This window comes from Aphelocoma coerulescens, chromosome 7, assembly GCF_041296385.1.
Source record: "Aphelocoma coerulescens isolate FSJ_1873_10779 chromosome 7, UR_Acoe_1.0, whole genome shotgun sequence".
Taxonomy (NCBI): Eukaryota; Metazoa; Chordata; class Aves; order Passeriformes; family Corvidae; genus Aphelocoma; species Aphelocoma coerulescens.
The window spans coordinates 7,345,576-7,366,811 of record NC_091021.1 but is presented as its reverse complement, the minus strand read 5'-3'; the positions used below and the strand labels follow the sequence as shown (position 1 = coordinate 7,366,811).

General features: G+C 43.4%; 1 protein-coding gene across 1 annotated transcript; it reads right to left on the bottom strand.

Annotated features, from left to right (window-relative positions):
* Positions 1-16,239: 16,239 nt before the first annotated feature.
* Positions 16,240-20,682, bottom strand: LOC138113297 (maestro heat-like repeat-containing protein family member 7). Its single transcript, XM_069021457.1, has 14 exons — positions 20,626-20,682; positions 20,379-20,531; positions 20,048-20,196; positions 19,625-19,772; positions 19,202-19,389; positions 18,975-19,112; positions 18,589-18,703; positions 18,279-18,416; positions 17,848-18,024; positions 17,566-17,721; positions 17,304-17,405; positions 16,828-16,930; positions 16,684-16,740; positions 16,240-16,424 (listed from the first exon to the last, which is right to left on the bottom strand). Exons 1-14 carry the CDS (start codon positions 20,680-20,682, stop codon positions 16,240-16,242), a joined length of 1,866 nt encoding a protein of 621 aa, XP_068877558.1.
* Between the last annotated feature and the right edge of the window lie 554 nt (positions 20,683-21,236).

The following is a 21,236-nucleotide window of genomic DNA, read 5'->3' as shown; positions in this document are numbered from 1 at the left end:
TAGGATGCTAAAAGTATATGTCTTTTTCTGAAGTTATGGGCAAATAAAGCCTTCTACATCATACATATGTCTTCTATGGCATTAGGACAGTGTTCTGGATAACTATATATTTGTGCTGGCTGACCTCAACAAGCATTCCTCTAACTTGAAAAAGCTAAGTAACATGTTAAGGGACTCCTTGAAAAATGAAGAGCATCAGCATTGTTTCAAATAATCTCACCATGAGCCACTTTGTTTGGCTACTGCAAGGGTTAATAGTAGTAATTATTTGTAGGATCTCTGGGTTGTTTGCTGATTGATACCCATTATGGGGTGGCTGATTTACATAATCTCTGTACTGACAAGCATTTTATTGACTTTTCTCTTAATGTAACCTAACACCTTCCCAATTACCTTCATGAAACCACACCTGCAGCAGAAGGGTTGTGTGCCTTGTCGCTAGCATAGCATGTGTGGAGTCTGCAGGTAACTGGCATTGTGTTGCACTCATTTCCACTACACTGGAAAGTTTGGTGTGATCAAGCTCTCATCTTCCCCCTGAATGAAAGCTTGCTCTAGAGTTACTATCTCTGCATCATTTTTAATTCTTATGGTTTCAGCACTGCAGCAAGATCATGTGGCAAATATTCAACAAAGGCTTAGAGCAAGTACAGAGACACAGGAGGTACCTGGCTCTGTCATAATTCTTTCATGTTGCAACATCTATGGTCAAAATGTTAATAGAGTGCATACTTCAGGTGTATTCAGATGTATTTAACTCATTCCTTAACAATTTGGCATATTTTAGGTTTTTTTTACAGAAAAAATCGACTTCAAATGTACCAGCTGTAACATTGCTTTACAAATTACCTCTTTCAGCCATGACTTCATTTTATTCCTGGTTTAGTTTTACCTCATGTGGAAAAATTGGATTTAAACTCTGAAAATGCTGCAGTCATTTTCTCACGTCCCAGTCACATTCAGGTTGATGTTTTCAGGACATGATGTGATTGGAATGGGCCTGTTGAAAGTGGCTTGTTTTGTGTCATCTTAGCTCCATTTCAGCCTTCATCTGATGTGTGATTCCTCAATCTTTAAAACTGTTCATGCCATTTTTATAATGCTTCCTCCTTTTATCTCTTAATAATGAGAGCCCTGGCGTGTAAAGAAGGAGGATTTCTCTATCTGTGCTCATATCAGCTGAAGGTGTGATTATTTTTTTTTGTAGGAGACTTGGAATACTTAAAGGTGGAGCTTTTTAAGCTCTTGTTTTACTCATTCTATTGAAAGGGACTAATATTGGTTCCTGCATTTCTACTGAGGGAAGAATAGGGGAGCTGTGCATAAGTATCTTAAACAGTCTGGGGGAAGGAGCTCAGCTTTTAGGCAGACCTGGCAGTTTTGATAGCAACAGCAGGAGTGGTTTCATCACAAACTGAGAACAGTTAAGTCCCGTGGTTTGGAGGAATGTTTGCCTGTTGCTGCTTGTGCCTGCTTTTTGCTGTCTCTCTCCCCACTCCCTTCACCATTGCTGCAGTTCTCAAATCTTGAGTTACAGCAAATATTTGTCCTCCTAAAGCTGCCTGGAAAGTGTGAAAGAGGAATTACTTAGTGAATTTTCTCTTTGCCCAGGAGGTGCAGTACTAGTAAGTCTCGTTTGTTTGCAGTGACAGAGTTGGTGCAGCTCCTGTTGAAGGAGATCATGGTGAGGGGTCCTCCACCTGCAGAGGCAGGCAGTCCTGGGACCTGAGCTTGCAGGGAGAGGGTTTGAGCAGCTGTTTGGAGTCTGGAATTTTTCTTGATTGGAAAAGCTTGTGCTGAACTGCCTCTAGTTCAACTGCTGCAACTCATAGCTCTAAACATTAAAAATATTTTCTTTAGGAGCTGTATTTTGTAAGAATATAGGAAAATCCGTAAGTAAGAACCTCTAGTGAAACAGAAGTTTGAAGACAAAATGGGAATAGATTGAATGTGGAACTTTAACTCCCATGAGGAATACAGGAAATGCATCATTAAACTATGAAGAGATGAGCTGTGCAAAGATGAAAGCCATAAAAACACTCTGTGGGAAGAAAAACAACAGAAAAGTAATAGGTGCATGGTCTGACTGTCAGAGGTGCTCAGCACTCCCATCAGTCACTGTCAGAAAGCTGTGCAGCTCCATGGCATATCCAAAGTCACCAGAGGCTGTAAAAGATGGACACATTTTGGTTCTAATTTTCAAAAAATCAAAGAATGTAGAAAATAATATCAAGTCAGGTGTCTGGCTATCTGCTGCATGTAAAATGCCTGGCACATTGCAGCATGAAGCCTGCAATGTGTACTTTCAGTGCTTACAAATTTAAGAGAACCACGTTCCTTTGACAAGTTTACCACACACAATGATATCACTTCATGGTTTGGGAATGAAGATCATCTGCCTTCTCACAAAGATAGGAAAAGCACAATTAGAGTCTTCAGAAACAGATTAAAGCAAACTAAATGAAAGCATTTCTGTCAATTTACACACTTGAAGGAGAAAAGGTGGTGTCAGCAAACAGCATAAGTATATCGCTAGATTTTTCTTACTTGTACAAAAGTTTTCTTTTCACTGAAAAAATAACTTTTCAGAGCATTGGTAATAAAATTGAGAAGTGCAGTGAAATTAAAATATTTTATATCATTGCAGAATAAAAAAGCTATTAAGAAATATGTGTGCAAGGAAGATATTAATTTTACCACTAGTACCTCAAGACTGATTATCCAATTTTCTCCCATTTCTGGGAACAGTACAAAAAAAAGACAGGACTTCTTTGATGTAAATGAAAAATGAGTGAAGAAGATGAATTAATATAAGTTGCAATTCATATAACTGCTGTAGACTATTCAGTAGAAAACACTTTTGTATCAGAAGTGCACCTAATAGCTGTAGTTCTGCATGGAATTTTGTAACTCATTTCAGCTGTATAATTCAAAATATTATTTAGATCTTACTCCTGTGAAGAACTTAATGTCTTTCTGCAATATATAGAATGTCTTTGGAGACATTTTTCAACTTGAACTGAGCTCAGAGTGACTAAGAGTTTAGTATTCAAATAAATAGAGGGGTCACTCATCAATAGAATCCGTTATTTGAGATCTAATAAAATTGGAGGAAGAGAAAGTGTCAGGGTACTAAGTAGTGATCATAGGGGTCAGACTTAAGCAAATGTCTTAGTCCAGCTTCATGCAGAGAAGCTCTGGCAGCTGCAGGGCTCAGGCTCTGGGAGTCACAAGTACCTTGTTCCTAAAGTTGGTCAGAGCTATCCAACAAGGGAAAGAACTAGGAAGTACCTTCATGTCTGCATGCACTGCTCTGCTTTTGTGTGGGTTCTGTAAGGTAACACTGAAATATTTTGATTACAGAAAAAGTGGTTATAGGAAGACAAGGGCAACACACTGAACTTGAAAATAGGCATTATGAAGGCATTTTATTTTTTCAGTCAGCTTGAGCTGATAATGGAAATGTTCATGTAATATTAATCAGGATATTAACTTCTGCTGTTAGACTAGAAATGCACATTTGGGGAATAAGTTTTTCTTAAATGTAACTGTCATTGATGTAGTACTAAAGGTCTTTTTAAAATAGAAGAAAATAAGCATTAAATCCATTACTTGTAAAAACAAATATTTTTCCACTGCTTATAGTTTTAAAATTTCTACAGTAACTTCATAGGAAATTTGGCTTTTAAAGATGCAACAGATAGAATGGGATTTGGTGCTTGTTACATTGCTGGTAGTTATTATTCCAATACAGCAATTTCAGCAAATACTCATTTTAATCAGCATAGACATATGAAAAAAAAAAAAAATCTAGAGGAAATGAATAGGGTTGCATAGCATGTCACCCATATTTTAATCCTCATGTCTGCAGGTCCAGATTGGCACTTAAAATTTTATTTGAATGAAATTGCTTTCAATTGCCCTAACATATTCAGCTATTTTTCTGTGGTCATAAGTTTACTGATGTGATGTTTTGTAATGGTATGTTATACTTGCCTACAAAAGTTAGGGTTAGAAAGGCTTAATAGTTCCCTTCTATTCAAATCAGTTTGGTTTGACAGGTCCATAATTACTGTCTGTTTGCAAACAGTTGTAACTTTACCTTAATGAAGTTAAACTTTCTAATTTTTATGAATGGAACAGGCAGTGCGTGTTAAATCTTTGGAAGGTGAAATTAGACAAAATTAGTTTAGTTATGACTGAATTTATTTTCAAGTCTTATTTATCCAGCTGAAATGTTCTTTTTAGCTGATGTTGTAGCACTGTCTCAGGTAGGAAAATAAAGCTAGCCTGTCAGAAATTCTGTTATGAGACTGCTTAGGCCTAACTTAGTCAATCTTCCCAAAGTTTATACTATTTGCTAATACAAATTCCATATTTTATATAGTATTTTTCTTATAGACTCTTTTTAGCAAAAATTAGCTTCATATGTATGTATACTCTGCACAATCAATTGGTAGCTACTGTGATTGCCCATGAAAAAGAAATGCTGTCAATATTTACAAAATGTTTGAATTTAAGTCAATTTAGCCTTAACCACCTGCAATTTCCCAGCTATACTGCCTTCCCCTGAAAGGGAGCTAAGCTATGTGCTTAAAGTCAACTTGCATTTCTTGGAAATGCTTAACACTGTTAATATATCTCAGCATGTAAATGCTTTGCTGTCTTGAGAAAACATTGGCTGCTGGTGTCCCTCTGGAGCTGGATGCTGCTGCATATATTTATCATAGTATTTAACCTGCTGCAAACTTATTTGGTAGGCTAAATCTACTTTCCCTGTGAGCACATGCACTCAGCCAACAGCGGTGTCAGTGGGAGAACATGCTTCACTCCTGTTTTAAGAGGCAGTCAGTCCCCTGTAGAAGACTGCTAACCTAGATCTGCCAGCTTGGACTGCTCATCTGCTTCCTCCAGGCAAAAGGACCCAGTTTAAAGTTTACCCAGTTTTAAGTTGTAAACAGCAGGTCTTTGCTCCCGTTTCATCTTGACTGAAATAAAAGAACACTTTTAGGATACTATTAGTGATGCTTGCCCATGGAGATGTTTCCCTTTGAACTTTAGAAATTACCCTCTTCAGAGCAAGTGTGAGCAAGCACCACCTATTTAAAATCTTCCAGTGAATGTCTTGCACAAAAAGCAAACTTAGGTAAGTCTGTGACTGACACAACCTCATGTCAGTCATGTTTAACTGCAATGGGGAGTTCTTCAGAAATCTTAATGTCATAATCTTGCTTTAAAACAAACACAAAAGCCCTGAGTCCAAACATACATTAAATGTTAATATGCTGATAAAAAGGAGCCTGTAGTTATCTTGCTAGAAGCTATTCATAGGCAAATAAGATGTGTTAAAAGCATAACTGTTTTATTACACTCAGATGGCTAGAACAGCTCCTAATAGTGTTTCTGCAGAGATCAAATACAAAACAGATTATACCTAATGTGCCCATAAATTTGCATGACAAAAATTGTCCCCAACAGCAGGTATAATGAAAAAAACATCCAGAAGAATGTAAACTATGTAACTATTTATTACTTCAGTGGACTAAAGCCAGATTTTGATATGGCTTATTTCCATTTGTTTTATATTGGTGAAGGCAGTGTAAGAGGACTCAGGAGAACAGTATAAATGATGTGTGGTACCTTTTTTGGCCTGGGAGGATGAAGTGGAGAAGAAATATTTTACAGCATAGCTTTGTCTATAGGGTAGTTTGGAGAAATACCATTAATTACAAAATTATATTGAATGGCTTTTGAAACTGCTTAAGATTGGACAAGTTTGAAAGAATGTTTGAGTTTCTGGGGGAGATTTTGCATCTTTAACTTACAGTTTTTGTCACAAGTGTATCTGTCATTTGTCCCATTGACAAGGGTCAATTATTCGAAACCAGAAGGTTTATAGCCATGAACAAAAAATTAATTATACACTTTATAACTTGTGTGCATCGCTATTGACTGAGTTGGCTTTCCTGTAGCCTGGTAAAATCAGATGATGAAGTGGGTGGGTTTTCATTGTGTGTAGTACTGTGACTCACATGACTAACACGTGTTCTAGTGAACAATAAATGTGCAGTTCTCTTCCTCAAATACTGTACTAGAGAGTAGCTAGTTGGATTTATTGCTAGGATCAGGCTGTGTGATGGAGGGCTTGTTTGTGCAATATTCTGACTTTTGCATTTAATTGTACTGCCCAGAACCCAGGGTTACGACTTTCACAAAAGACAGAAGAGGCGGGTGGGAAAAAAATCTATAGAAATCCTTCCACAGAACCATGCTGCCTTATCTACTCAAATGCTGTTTGTATGGCATTTTATTCATGTTGTATCACTTGGACTAAGGCTGTTTGGACAGAAGCTATGTATTTAAATCAGTTTTGCTTTATCTTGTCCATAGTATCATGGGTATGAAGTTTGAAACATGAAAAAGTAGTAAGGCTCTGTAATGGACGAACAACCCCGCCAGCCAATCTTATTTCTTATACAAAGAGAGCAAAAATACTATTGTCACTTGGAAATTTCAGTCTGGAGTAGCTGCAAGCAGATACTAATTTAAATGACACTAATACAATCACAAGACCCAATAAAATTAGATTCTGACATTGTAATTGAAGTAGATAAGGCACTGTGAGCTCTGTGTAGTGTAAGAGAATTATGATATGAGGCACAGGAGGGATCTTTGTCTTACTCTAAAGACTCATAATACAAGAATTTTTTGCCATGCAACTACAAACCTGAGTCAGGGGAGACTTGTCCTATCTATAAACAAAAATGCTGCAGAAATGTGATAACCTTGCAGAATAACAATCATAATGATAGGGATATAGGTGTGTGTGTGTGTATCAAGAGCTTTAAGTGGTTAATGTTTGTTTCTTTGCTATTAAAGCCCATCTAGAAGTCAGTTTAATCAGTGGAAAAAGCTGCTGAAAAGCATTGCTATCTTTTTCCTAGGCTTCTGTTACAAGTATGAATTTCAATACAAAGATTTGAAGTTGGTGTTTCAATACCAAGTCTGACATTTCTCCTAAACAAAGACCATCTACTCCTCTGGTCCACTGTAAATCCTACAATAACAAAAGAAAAGAGAAGACACTTAACTGTGAAGATCAGTATTTATATTTACATAAATAACACCATTTTGATTACATAAAAAACCAGAATTGTTGCTTATGTTTTGGATAGGTGCCATCCATGCTGCTTGTCAGCACTGACAAAGCTACTTAGGCAGAGCTGGGGCTGGTAAAATGCTTTTAAAGCACTTGAAATCAGAAGGTCAATTTTGCAGCATTTTGAAAGTTCCAATTTAAATAAATTTATATATATATATATTTGTCTCTACACAAATATACTACAAGTTACAAATACAAGAAAATAGTAGGTATTAAATTGTTGCCAACAGACTAAAATGTTTTCTCAATGAAAGAGACAGTTTGGATTGAACTGAAATCAAGGTCATGCCATACACTGTTAATGCTTACAAACACTGCCTATTCTGGCCTCCTATTTAAACCTATAGGAAGATTTCTTGTTTCATTATTTAAAAGTGACTTTGCAGAATTTTGTCAGTAGATGTTATGTTCAGGTTCTGCAAATATTTATTTGTTAATCTATGCAGAGGTACCGAAGTTATGGCAAACATGTATCAGGATGACAAAAATTCATTAGCCTTTGTTAAAGCCAAAGCTGAACCTCTGAAGTGATAATTCAAACTGTCATTTAAAATGCTAGCAAAATTGAGATTATGCCTGAGGAGAATCCCTCTATAGTCTGCTTTTTTGTTCACTGCTAGTAATTCACAGACTCCTGAGACTCCTTGTCTCTGTGTTTATCTTTGTGTGAGATTTGCAACTCTACAGGATTCTCCAATGTCAAATTGTAAGGTGAGGAGACTGGAAAAGGTAATTTTTATGCAATTCATCAACATCTCCCCCCTGTGTTTCTGGCCTTTGTACACCAAGTTCTTTTAGACTTTTTCTTCCCCATTTTTTACTGCTGTAGGTATGACTTTACCATATTTTATGGTGCTGAACTTCCATGATCTAACATCTGTTCTGAAGTAATAAGAATGCTGCAAAAAGTCTCTTAATTTATTAATAAAGATTTCAATTTAAAAAAAATTGATTTAGTGTGCTCTAAAAAAAAACAACTGGAAAATAATTTTATGTTTATCTGTGCAAATATTTAAATTATATATTTTTGCTTATGTATTGATGTTGTTTGTTCTATGATTTAAGTAGTGTAAAGTGGTTGCCTAACTAATGTTTCCCTAGCTGTGGTCATGAGAATTCTGCCTAAAATGAAATAATAGCTCTAATGACAGTAATTTATAAGGCAATGTTTATTAAAAATGAAAATATTTTTAAAATTATGTCAGTTTAAAACCCCCAAAACATGGGAATTACGTGCCCATCTATCATCACTTTTCTATTCCACAATCCTGCTCTAGTACAGGTGTAATACTCTGCCACTGGCCCTACTTTGAAAGGAGACATTGAAGACCTGCTTGAAAGGTGTTCAGTGTCCAAAAAAAAAACCCCAATCAAACAAAAAAACCCCAAACACTTTCCCTTACCCCCATCCCCAGCACATGGATCCACTCTGTGCTTTAAAGAGGCTTGGTTTCCTTGGTGAGACATCCAACGCCATTGGTTTGCATTGAGGGTTTCTTAATGCAGTTGGGGTTTCTTAAATTGCAGTGGCTGAGGAAGTAACTCGTGCCAGTTTAGAAATAGTTGTTGAATGCGATTTTACAGTTACTGTTCTCACTGTTTTACAAAATCCCACTGGGGTTAATTAGTGCAAGGGATAAAAAAGGGCAAAGAAGACTTAGAAAGCTTCCAGCACTGCATTCAGTATTGATGGCTAAAAGTATTGTGTTCCCCACAAGGGGAATTGATGTAATTTCTCTGAACACTCAGTGTTTGTAACGTCTTTGGGTTGTTTTCTGCAGGAGCTGGGCTCTCGCTTGAACAGCCAGTAAGTACCTGATGCTACTGTCAGTGTGGGTTTGTCAGCTTAGCATTGTTAATGTAACAGTTTAAGTAATGCAGCAGCCTGCAGAAGCATTCCTCTCCAGTTCTTTGCCTAAGACTCCCTCAGCTACAGTTCTCTTTCAGGTACTGTGGTATTTAGTAGGGAAAAAGTCCCGTTTCCTCTCTTTTCCAAGACAAATGCAGGCAGAAGGTTAATCCTACTGCTGGAAGGTACCTTGCATGATTTGAAAACTGGACTACAAGATGATACAATTAGAATATCTAATTATTCTGATATGAAAACTTTGTGTCTGTTATTCCAGCAGATGGGTTCTTATCCTTTATTTTAATATGTAATTACTGATGCAGGTTAAGGGCTTTGGCAGATTAGCAATGGAGGCCGTCAGTATTGTAGAGGATTCTTTACACAGATAAGTAGATTTTCCCACACTGAGCTTCAAGACTATTGGACCCCTAGGTCTGTGCTCTGGAGACTCTTGCATCCCTTGTGAACCTTGCAGCACACTTCATTAACGAGGTTCATTTCTGAGATTCTTCCTGATGTTCAGCATGTGTTGGAATGTGTCACCCAAGCTTTTTGCTTAGTTTGTGCTAGATCTTATGTTGCCTCCTCAAAGTTTCTGCAGAACTCAAACCACTACCAGGCATGAGAGTAACAGGTTTTGTTGGTATTGTCACTGAATAACATTGGAATTGGAAAAAGCTTTCCCTTTTTTAACCTGGTTCCCATGGCATGAGCTGTGTCATGACACAGCCTTTTCATCAGCTGGGGGTTTTGGGGCAAGCATTCATTCTTTTATAGTTACTAATTGTCCTGTTTTAAAAGAAGGCCTCCCCCATTTACTTGGAACTAACTAAGGCGGGAGTAACATCCTGTTGTTAACTAGGCATTGTGTGCACCTTTCTTCCATTGGCCCTCTTTTGATCAATAGATATGTTCTGGTGCTTTTTCTTGCTCATATAATGACTTTCTGGATCTGTTCTCTGTGTGTCTTTGACTAGAGCAGCCAGGATGATTTATTTGTTTCTGTATTGTTGGAATTGCAAAGACTTCCTGTAACTCAGAGGTAGAGGAGCAAGAATTTAAAAAAAAACAACAATAAGTCAGTGCCCAAAATTTCATTGATTATTTGCTGGGTTTTGAAAACAGTGATTTTAGTTGATACACTTCTGGTTTTCTCTCAAAGATCACAAAGAGTTTGATAGCCCATTTGGTTTCTTGAAGCTGGGTAGGTTGTCTTCCCTTCCATGGCTTTGCTCATACAAAGAAGTTGTCTGGCATTAATGGAATAAAATATTCATTCTTAGCTAACCTTAGAATTTGGGCTACACAATACAATATTCTTGATCATATGTGATTATGAGCTTGCTTTATGATGATGTATTAACAGTGATCTGCGTTAATTTCTTGAACTTTAACACGAGAATTTTAAATTTTGAGGCACTCTTTTTTTTTTTTTCTTTTTGCTCTCTTTTCCGTGTAGCACCCTGCCCTTGTAATATCCCACAGGGACAAGTTTAAAAAGTCAAATTAATTCCTCTCTTGCTGCTAAAGTATCATGAGTCATATAATAGCATTCCAGGTGCTGCTTAAAATCTGACAGAGATAAATTCAAGTTGGTGGTACAGTATAATAACAGAACTAGACAGATGTTTAACAAATACAGTGAAAAAAGTTTCAGAGAGTGCTCTGAATGGCATCGAGGTTTTGCCAGTTTGCAGTTTCTCTTATTTTACTCCTTACTATCTTTCTATTGTTCATTTAAAAATTTCCCAGTTTACCTAAAATGACACTCGGTCACACAAGGCATGAGGATGAGACTGTGCCCAGAATCTAAAGACAAGCCATTAAATACAGACCGTAGGTGTAACTCACTGCCAGAGCTGCTCTGTGTAATGCTGATACTGTAGGATCTGTGCACTTTGCTTTCACAGCACCTCGAACGAAGCCTGTGCTGATGTGTCCTTTATATTCATCTTCTCTCTTTAATGATTCAGCTGGCACTGGTATTGATGACTGGACCACTAAAGCGAATTACTAGTATAGATTGAGCACAACTAAAGGAAATGTTTTAATAAATTTGCAATTAAGTATTACATGTCAGTTTTGTCACGCTTTCACCAAACAAATGTTTTGCTTTAACATTCTGTTACGGTCTACTGTGAGTTCCAAAATTTTTGCAAACAATCCAGAAGAAATGTCTGCCTCAGATTTTAGGTCTTATTTTATGTAAGGAGGGATACTGAAATGCTTAAAAGTAGGTGGAAGCTGAACAAAATAGACAAGAGCTTTTATTTTAAAATAAAAAATTTCTAAAAGGGAAAATGCTTTGTTACAGCTTTGATGTGAATGATTTGGTTTAAAACTTAGTTATGGAACAAGAATGCTGTGAATAGAGACAGTGTAAATACAGAGAGAATATTTGATTGTGAGCACAGACCTGTGACCTTCAGCAAGAGCTGAAAATGGTTTGTTGTCCTCTGCCTCAGATGGGGCTCCTGTGCCACACCTCGGAGTCTGGGTGGGCACCACCAGTGACCCCCTCCACTGCTTTGCTGGGTAATATTTCCACCAATATTTATACCAAAGAAAGGACTTGTAAACATAAACAGTATATTCATATAGTGTATGTCTGAATAGTAATTATTTATTGGAAAAATATTCAACTATTTCTGTCCAATAAGATGATATCAGGAGATCTGAAAGGAGTTATTTTGTTGTGACTTGCTCCAGGCAGCACACTGGCCTTGGGTGCCAATTAAAATTCCCTGGTAGAAGGCAGGGACTGAAAACAATTCGGTGGTGTGTGGCAGGTCAGCATAGAGTGAAATACTGAGTTAAAAGTGTTATCAGCTCCTTTCTCACTCATTTGGGTTTGAGGGTCTATCACTGAAACATTTTCTCCTCTGAGATGTTTTTCTGCGCCTTTCCAAAGAAAAAGGAATTTCCCCTTCCCCTCTCCCCCCCCCCCCCCACCCAGTTCTTGCTTTAGAATTAATTGTAAATTTTACTCTTAGGGTACTCCAGCCACTTTAACACTCTCAACCTCAATCTCATTGTGTCACAGCAGCACCGAATTATTTTGTCAGTTTGTATTTTAATGAGAGCTAGGATCTAGTTGAAACTGGAATTAGCTGCTGTAGTTCATGGCATTCAATTTTCCTAGTCCCCGCCTCATCAAAATATGCACCAAGCTGCTTCTTTCAAACTTGCACTTTACTACTTAGAGCATTTATATGAATAGCAATGTAGCTATTTCAGGGATGAGCAGAATTTATAACTTCTGTGGAGGAGGGTGCTTTATCGCTCATTTTAAATTCTCTTATGGACATCAGCACCATGAAGTGCTTTCTGTCCTCTACAGTGAAACAAAGTGAAGCTAATAGCCACCTGATCTGATTGAACAGCTCATTTTTCTTTCTCCCATGCCCTTACTACCACTACTGTATTTCTCCCTCCCTATTCCTATTTTGCTTATTCTGTTACTTTGTCTATGTTCTCTGCCCTAGAGCCACACACTACCCTGCAGAGTTGGTTCAAAAACTGTCAATTCAGCAAAGCAAAAAAGCCCAAGGCAAGCTAGATCCAATTGTTAATTACAGGAGTTGTCAAGATTTGTGTACTCCTGCAGATGATGAAAAAGAAAATTATACTTAAAATCCAGTTGGAAGCTAGAATGTTCCAAGAAAATGTTCTGTATTTAAGAAACAAGAATCTAGAAATAGATACCAAAACAAGTTGGGAGACCCCATGTTCCACATTTTTCTTTGTCTCCTTTATTCTCTCAGCCTAAAAGCCCAGCCCCATAGAGTAAGCTGATGGTTATCTATACACACAGGATTTCTTTCTGAATCACTGGACATGCACAAACAGTAGGGTTTTTCAAATATTCAAAATGCTTTTTTTTTTACTCTGAAGTTTATTTCATGAACATTGATGATATTGCATTGTTAAACACATATTTAAGAGTATATTTATAGAAAAAGGTAAATGTATTATAATATTGAATGCTTATTACATTTAATACTCAATTCTAAATTTTATGAACCATCTTAGGTAAGATTTGTAGAATAAAATGTATCAGGACAAGATAAAATTATTTATTTTATAAATCAATCAATCAATCTTTTTTTTATCTTTTTGCATGTAATCGTTGGAAAATTTTGTTGGCGGTTTTGCTTTAGTATTTGGGAAATTTAAAGGTGTTACACAGGCTCAAAAGGTTTTTTCTATTTCACAGTATTAAAATATGAGGAATCTTCTCACTGAATGGTTACTGGTAAATCACAGCAGCCGTTACATAGAAATCTGCTTTCTCCTGAGGCATTTTTCTAATCTTTGATAATGTCTTTCCTGTGGGATAATATGTTGCTAGTTCAGTAGTTCCACGGAAGTATAAGCCATGGCAAGTAGAGCTCTGTGATTATTTTATGTGCTTGTGGGTTAGCTTATAGCAGAGCAATCCGTTCTGAGGAAAGGACAGTGTGTAACTATAAACTGAAACAGAATTAATCCACAGGTCTTTTCTGCTGTGTTTTATTTTCTAAATAAATACCAAAACAAGTGAAAACCAGATTGTTTTTATCATAACTGTGAAACAGATTTGCTCTGTGATCAAAACTGCTCTAGTCTGATTTTTTCTTTTCCATTTTGTGTCGGATGAGGCAGAGAAGAAACAGCTGTGGCCTGTTTGGGGTAGGGGTCCCAGCCACATGCAAACTGTGTGCATACAGCCATGGAGAGCCAGCACTGTGTCTGTGCATTGCAAACAGAAATGTGTGTGGAAGCTGGGGAGAAAGGAATCACTGGCATTCTGAATACATCCTGGTGCCCAGTAATGTTGCTATTACAGGGCTTTGCTCTGCTGTGTGGAGCCAAGGTCAGTCAGCCTGCCAGCCAAGCCAGAGTCCCAGAGTGCTCTGTCAGTCTTACTCTTTGAGCTGGGAAGGTGGCAACCTGTGATACGCTGTACAGAGCAGCTGCAATAGACTACTTTAAAACAGCTGTCATAGCATTCTTATTTAAAAAAAATAATTTTAACTGTGTGTAAGACTCTTGCATGATTACAATGGAAGTCTCTTTTTTGTGTACTGTACACTTTGCCATTTGAAGAAAACTTTCCTATTAAGTATCTGTGAAGAGCATGCATTAAAAAATATGAAGCTTATAATTAAATAGAATGTCTAAACCTTTTTTTCTCTGAGTCTCTGTGACTGGGTATAAAGGACCAGTGCTACCTTTCAAAAGTTACAGCACCTCTTAGTAAAGAATAAACTGATTTGCTGTGCTGGTTCTGGCTGAAATAGAGTTAATTTTCTTCACAGTATCTCGTGTGGGGCTGTGGTTTGCAGTTATGCTGGAAACAGTTTGATAATGCAGTGATGTTTTGGTTATTGCTGAGCAGGGATTACACAGTCAAGGTCTTTTCTGCTCCTCACCCCAACCTATGAAGAAGCCTGGAAGTGCACAAGGAGCTGGGATGGCACACAACAGGGACAGCTGACCCCAACTAACCCAAGGGATATCCCAGGGGATATATGGCTTCATGCTCAGTGTAGAAACTATGGGGAAGGTTTATGGGGAGCATGGGCTGCTGCCTAGGGACTGGCTGGATATTGGTCAGCCAGTGCTGAACAATTTTTTTTTGCATCACTTGCCTTTCTTGGATTTTATTTCTGGTTCTGTACTTTTTCTTTTTCATTACAATTTATTGTTTGGTTTTGTTTGGTTTTTTTTTGGGGGGGTGGGTTTTTAAAATTATTGTTTCTATTATTAAACTGTTCTTATCTCAACCCATGAGTTTTCTTCCTTTTACCCTTCTAATCCTCTCCCCCACCCTGCCAGGGCAGTGAGTGAGCAGCTATGTGGGGCCTAGTTGCTGGCTGGGGATAAACCACAACACTTGGAATTACCAATTCTACCTTAGATTTGTCATACTTGTTTCTTTGACTGTCGGCAAATTGTATTTTCAAACCAGCCTCTAACTGAGGTAATTAGAATAATTAGAGTTCACTGAACTACAACTGCAATTTTATGTGAGGATACAGTTGTAAAAATTTCCCTAGAATAATTTTAATAATGACAATTTGATACCTATATAAAACTTCCTTTCTTATCAAGAAAGAAGTAAAATAGACTGAGGTGAAGAAGGTATTTTCACCAAATAAATCAATATAAATGAAGAATTAAATCAATGACAGTTAAGCTATTAAGTGTTAATTCGTTAACACGAATTATGGCTTTGGATTACAAGAAGTGTCGTGCTGTTATGTCCGTCTCGACAAAGCAACACAAGAACTGGAGCATTACACAGGTAGGCTGGGAGAGCTGGGAATGTTCAGCCTGCAGAAGGCTCCAGGGAGCCCTTTGCGCCCTTTCCAGGGCCTAAAGGGGCTCCAAGAGAGCTGGAAAGGGACTTTGGGCAAGAGCCTGGAGTGACAGGGAGAATGGCTTCCCACTGCCAGAGGGTGGGTTTAGATGGGATATTGGGAAACTCCTGTTCCCATTGGAAACTCTTGTTCCTAGTTCTGTGAGCTACAAAATTTCACTTTAACCAGCTGATATTTTTATGTTAGATCAAAATCCAGAGAGGGGAAGGTAAAGATGGATTAGTCCAGTTCTTCCAATTCTAATGGAAGGCGTCCGTGCCCATAGCCGGGCAACTGGAACTACAGCATCTTTAAAATACCTACCAAGACAAGCTGCTCTGGGATTCTGTGATTCCCAAGCTGAGAGAAAAACTACAACTCCACGCAAGTTCTCAGCTGCTGAGCAAACATCGAAGCATCAAAGAAGTTTTAGGACTCCAGTTTATCGTTCTGTAGTCACCACACCAACTGCTCAATCCCAAGTTCAGCATCTTTATTGCCACTGCAGACTCTGGAATTGGTGTCTTTGTCCTACTGCTGACCTTCGGTGTGCTCAGCAAGACCTTTAACTCCACAATGTGAAACTGGACCTTCACGGAAGAGACCTTTCCAGCCTGATCTGCCCTTGTTTGTCTCTGCACAAAACACAGCTCAAACAGAAAAGAATGGCAGGATGGGGCCTGTGTGCTCCAGGGCTCAGGTTTTGCTCCACTTCAGTTCCACAGAGACACAAGGCGAAGAAGCTGAAATGTTTAGTAATGGAAAGCAAAGCAGAGGGATGAGCTGGGAGCAGGAGAAGGGAACAGGCAGGGTCTGAGGGCTGCAGGGAGGGAGCAATAGAGAGGGAGGGAGAGGCCAGGAGCCACCGGAGTTTCCAGGCAGGCTCAGGTATGCCCAGCATCAGCTGTGCCTGGAGCTCCAGCTGGTCTCCTCTTGCATGGGATCTGGTGCTGTCCTGGTTGTCTCAATCCAGAAGATGAACTTAGTAGCTTAGCTCTTTGATCAAACACGACTTGAACAAGCAGGTTTGTGTTGGAAGGGCTGTCATCTGTGCTCAGGGCTTGAAGGGCTGGAACAGAGAACAGACCCACGGTCATTGTGAGGAAACCCCCTGAAAAGACCGTCCCCACACTGCTCCTGCCATGGCCTGGAGAGAGCAGGAGACAACAGGATCAGCTGGAAGGTGCTGGCCACAAATTCCCCACAGACCCCTGAAATGTCTCTGTGCTCTCTGCCCATGCTGCCCCTCATCCACACAAAGGAACAGAACCCTCCGCAGCCAGGGCAGGGATTGCAGCTGCCCCTGCCAGCCCACTGGCCTCACTCACCCTCACAGATGAGCTGCAGCTCTTCTGGCTGCCCTTTCATGAGCATCCCAGCGATCCCTGGGAACACAGAGCCTGTCATGGCCCCTAGCCCGGATCCTGCTGCAGCGGGGCAGGGAGGGACCAGGACCCGGACAGGTGGCTCACCAATGGACCTGACGGCCGCCTCTCGAAGGGGCTCCTGTGGGCTCTCCAGGTACGGCAGGGCCTGCCGCAGGTGCTCGGCCGCTCGGCTCCTGTCCTCTGCCAGCTGCAGAGAGCGCCAGGAGGGAAGGGTTGGCGCGGGCTCAGCCCCTTGGCCGGGCGCTCCCTTTGCCCGGCCCTGGCCTCCCCTGCCCGCACAGCCCCGAAGCCCGGCCAGCAGCCGCTGGCGCCGGGCTCTGGAGAGGGCGGAGGGTCGGGCGCTACCCAGCTGAGCCAGCGCTCCATCGGCACCTGGCTCAAGGCCAGAGGAGCCTGGAGAAGAGCCCGCGCGGCCCAGGGAAGGGAGCAGCGTGTGGGGCACAGGCTGGAGCCCCTGGGTGCAGCACTGGAAAGGGAGCACAGCTGCCAGCCCCGCACACTGAGCGCTGGGGGCAGGGGGCTTCTCCAGGCTGGGGCTGGGGCTTCCAAGCTGTCCTTACCAGACGCTCGCAGAAGCTCCATGAGTCCTCCATCTTCAGCAGCTGCCTGAGATCCCTCCTCTTCAGAAACCCTACTGCACAAAGCAGCGTTTCCCGAGAAGCCTGGAGAGCAGCAGAGACCCAGAGATGGCACCGCAGCCCAGGGCATAGGACGCACGTCCCTGTGCCAAGGCCAGGAAGAGACTGCAGCCCGTGAGGTGCCAGGGCAGGAAGACACTCAAGCTCCCTCCCAGGGGGACAGCAGCAGCCCAAGAGTCCTCACCTCTGCCACGCGCCGGTTCTCATTGTGGCAGTGGAAGAACAGTGGGAGCAGGCTCTGCTTCACATGCCTCTTCAGGGGCGTTTTTCCCTTTTCCACTACCAATTCCATCACTTCTTGGAAGAGCTGAATGGAGAGCAACTGCACAAGGCTGTTGTCCTGTTGGAAAGGAAAAAACTCAGCACTGGATTCTCCAGGCCCCCTGTGCACAGGCCCGAAAATGCACAGGGCACCACATTTCCAGGCAGCAGCCCAGTGTCAGTGGCTGGGGACACAGAGCCTTACACTGTTGAAGAGTGGCCGGAGCGCCTCAGCCAGCCTTGGGGCCGTGGGGCTGGATACTAGGATATCTTTGTTCCGGAGTACATTCAGGAACACTGAGAGGGTCATCCTGACCACCTCTCCATCTGCATTCCTCAGTAGCTCCATGAGGCTTTCAGACAGGCTGCACATTTTTTTGGCCTGTGTGGAACACAAGGCTGTGCTGTGCATCCATGAACGGCTGCACCGCCAACACCGCTCCAATAGTGTAACCCCACCCTGCTGTCATGGAGCCCAGAGGCCAAAGGCCTGTCCCAAAGCACTCAGGCAACTGACCAGCGACACGGGAGAGCTGGGAGCAGCTACCACAACCCCCAAAGCCCAGCTAGCTCCAAGGGATTGAGTTCCCCAGCCCCACGCTGCCAGTATGGCTTCAGCCACTGCCTCCTTCTCACCATCGAGGGGTTCTTGCTGAGCACCGTGAGGCCTCTGATTGCCAGGCGATGCATCTCCCTGGACTCACTCTGCAAGTGCCTTGTCATGATCCCCAGGACACTGTCACCCCATTCACTCAGGTCCAGGCAGTCCAGGACCTGAAAGGCACAGGGCAGTGACAGGGGAGCCGGCCGGCAGGAGCCGGGAAGCGCACAGGGCTGGGCCCAGGCAGCAGCGCACGGCGCGGGCACCGTCCCAGGCAGCTGCGGCTACGGGAGGGCAGAGAGCTGGGAGGCAGCTCAGCGAGGCAGCGCTGGCCATCGGGCTCACCTCCACAAGGAATGCCGTGGCAGGCAGATCCCAGCGTGGCTCCTCCCTGCTGAGCAGCCCAAGCAGGCGGAGTGCAATGCCGGAACACAAGGGTATGGAGACACGGCGCATCTCCCTGGCAGGGGGAAAGAGGCACCATCAGCCCTGAGATGGGTGGGCAAACCTCTCCCATGACTGACTCCCAGAGGTCTGGTCTTTCCCCACCACCCTGCGAGGGGACATGGGTACTTTAGGAGGCAGCTGTTCCCGGGCACTCTCCTCTCCTGGCCTTTTCCAGTCTGCTCAGCCATCCCTTGGTGACAAGGCCCTCTGGCCCGTGACCACGGCGACTGTGTGGGGTGTCCCGGGCACAAAGGAGAGGGGCAGTGGGGAGAAGGGGCTCTCACCTGGCCAGCAGACCCACGGCATAGTGGTGGGTGTCAGCACAGAGCAGCGTGTCCCAGCCACGCTTGCGCTCCATTGCCAGCAGTAAATCCAGACACTGCAATCGGCGGAGCAGGGCCTTCAGGGTCTGCACTGCAAACCTGTGTGCAGAGGAAAGCCCAGGTCACGCTGGGAGCCCAGGCCTCAGCCCTGGGGACATGGCAGTGACAGGAGGACTGGGATGGAGCACCTGTTGATGCTGGTGGGAAGGCCATGTTCCTTCTGACATCTCGTCCAGAAAGTATTGATCTCCTCTGGCATCTGCTCTGTACTGATGAAAACTTGGAAGAGCAGAGCCACGAGGAGATGGGGGGAATATTCCATAAATGGCTCTGGGCACCAGGGCAGGCGGAGAATCTCCCAAACCACCCTGGTTCCCTGCAAAGGACAAACCACCCAGAGACAGCGCTCAGTACTGAGTGGCAGGGCCCGAGCGTGCAAGAGAGAGGCCAGGGGAGACGCAGGGTAGCACCAGGCCTGGTGTCCCTGAACCTGCCTCTAACCCAGGTTTCAGCCCAGTGCCTGAGGCAGGGAGATGCAGTGGGGGAGGGAGGATGGGGAGCTGCTGGAGCAGCAACCCAGGGGTGAGCAAAGGCCAGTTCCAGAAACTCACAGCCAGTGCAAAGACATCCTTATTGTCCCCATCGGAGGTGTACATTTTGTGCAGTGGCCAGTCCTGCATCACACGGAGCAGTGTTGGCAGCACCTTGTCCAGTGTTTCTCCTGATGAGGCTATGGTCTTCCACACGATTGCAGCACCTCTGCAGGACCAGAGATGTGCGTCGGGGGTCTCAGCCAGAGCACCATGGCCTGGGCAGCCACAGGGGCCCAGGTGACAGAGCCACAGTGCTCTGAGGGGTAGGGAAGGAGCATAGCAGCAGGCTTAGGGGCTGACATCCCAGAGCTGGGAAACAGAGGCTCTGGTGGCTCCTGGAACTCTCTGCCTGTCTAGCAGACCCCATTGGACTGGCTGTACAGAGTGATGGGCCCTAAAGGCTGGTTAGACCTAAGCCCTCAAGGCAGGTGGGCCCTGTACCTGTCACATGATGGGGCACAGCGCAGGAGGGTCACTGCAACGTTAGTGGGGTGTGTGTCAGTCAGCCTCAGGATGTCCATGAACAGCCTGTCATCTGGAGGCACTTTGGACACAAGCCTCTGGTGGATGTTCCTAACAAAGCCTGGCACCTGGAGAAGGCACAGGGAGATTTGGAGAGCTGTCAGAGCATCAACTTCCCCAGCTTCCCCTGAGAAGCACTTCCCTTCCCACCACACTGGGCTGGCCTCAAAGGCTGAGGAGGCCCAGTGGACCTGGCTTGGGGCACCACGTGATTCCTGGGGGGACTCAGCCCTGGCCACAGGCTGCTTACTTGACTTGCACTGGACACAACTCTCTCCCCAAAAAGATCCAGGCTGGGAGCAGAAGCTATGCTCTGAGTGGACATGGGGTCAGGCTCTGCCGCAGCCCTGGTCAGCATGGTGATCATCTCTCGACACCTAGTGCCTGTAAGGTTTGTAAACATCTGCAAAAGAAGGAGCAATAGGGAAGAGAGGGATGATTCATTGAGTGCTCCAGCCATGATTCTTGGCTGAGAAGGTGGGGATGGCTCGCAGTACCTGGCCTATAAAGCGCCAGCACCTATGGGCAAAGTTCCGCTCTTGTGTCCGGTCCATGGCTGCATCTGGCAAAGAGCAAGCACAGCCAGAGCTGAGGAGCTGCGGGAGAGGCCAGAGAACACCGCCCAGCCCTGCGCCCCCCAGGCAGGGACAGCCCCGGGATAGCCAGGGGATGGAGCACGGGTTCAGGCGGTTCAGCTCCAGTCCCTCTTCTGTCCTTTCCAGGGGCATGTCCACAGGGGATGGGATGGGACGGGACGGGACGGGACGGGACGGGACGGGACGGGACGGGACGGGATGGGATGGGATGGGATGGGATGGGATGGGGCCAAGCTGGCTGCAGGCACCAGCCCTGTGGCCCAGCTCTGTCACTCACCCTGATGGAGCAGTTGGAACTGCTCCATCTCATTACGTTGCTGAGGTGGGGCACCACCAGGGCCTTTTTCCACCTTCTTGGGTATGCTGGGGGGTCTCTGTTCCATGTCAATGTCTGGATTTATGGCTGCTTGCCAGAGAGATGTCTTAGAAAAGTTCCGGCTGAGCAAGTGCTGCAGCCGTGCCTTGAAGAGACCTACAACAGAGAAGCCTTGGGAAGGGTGCAGGACAGTAAG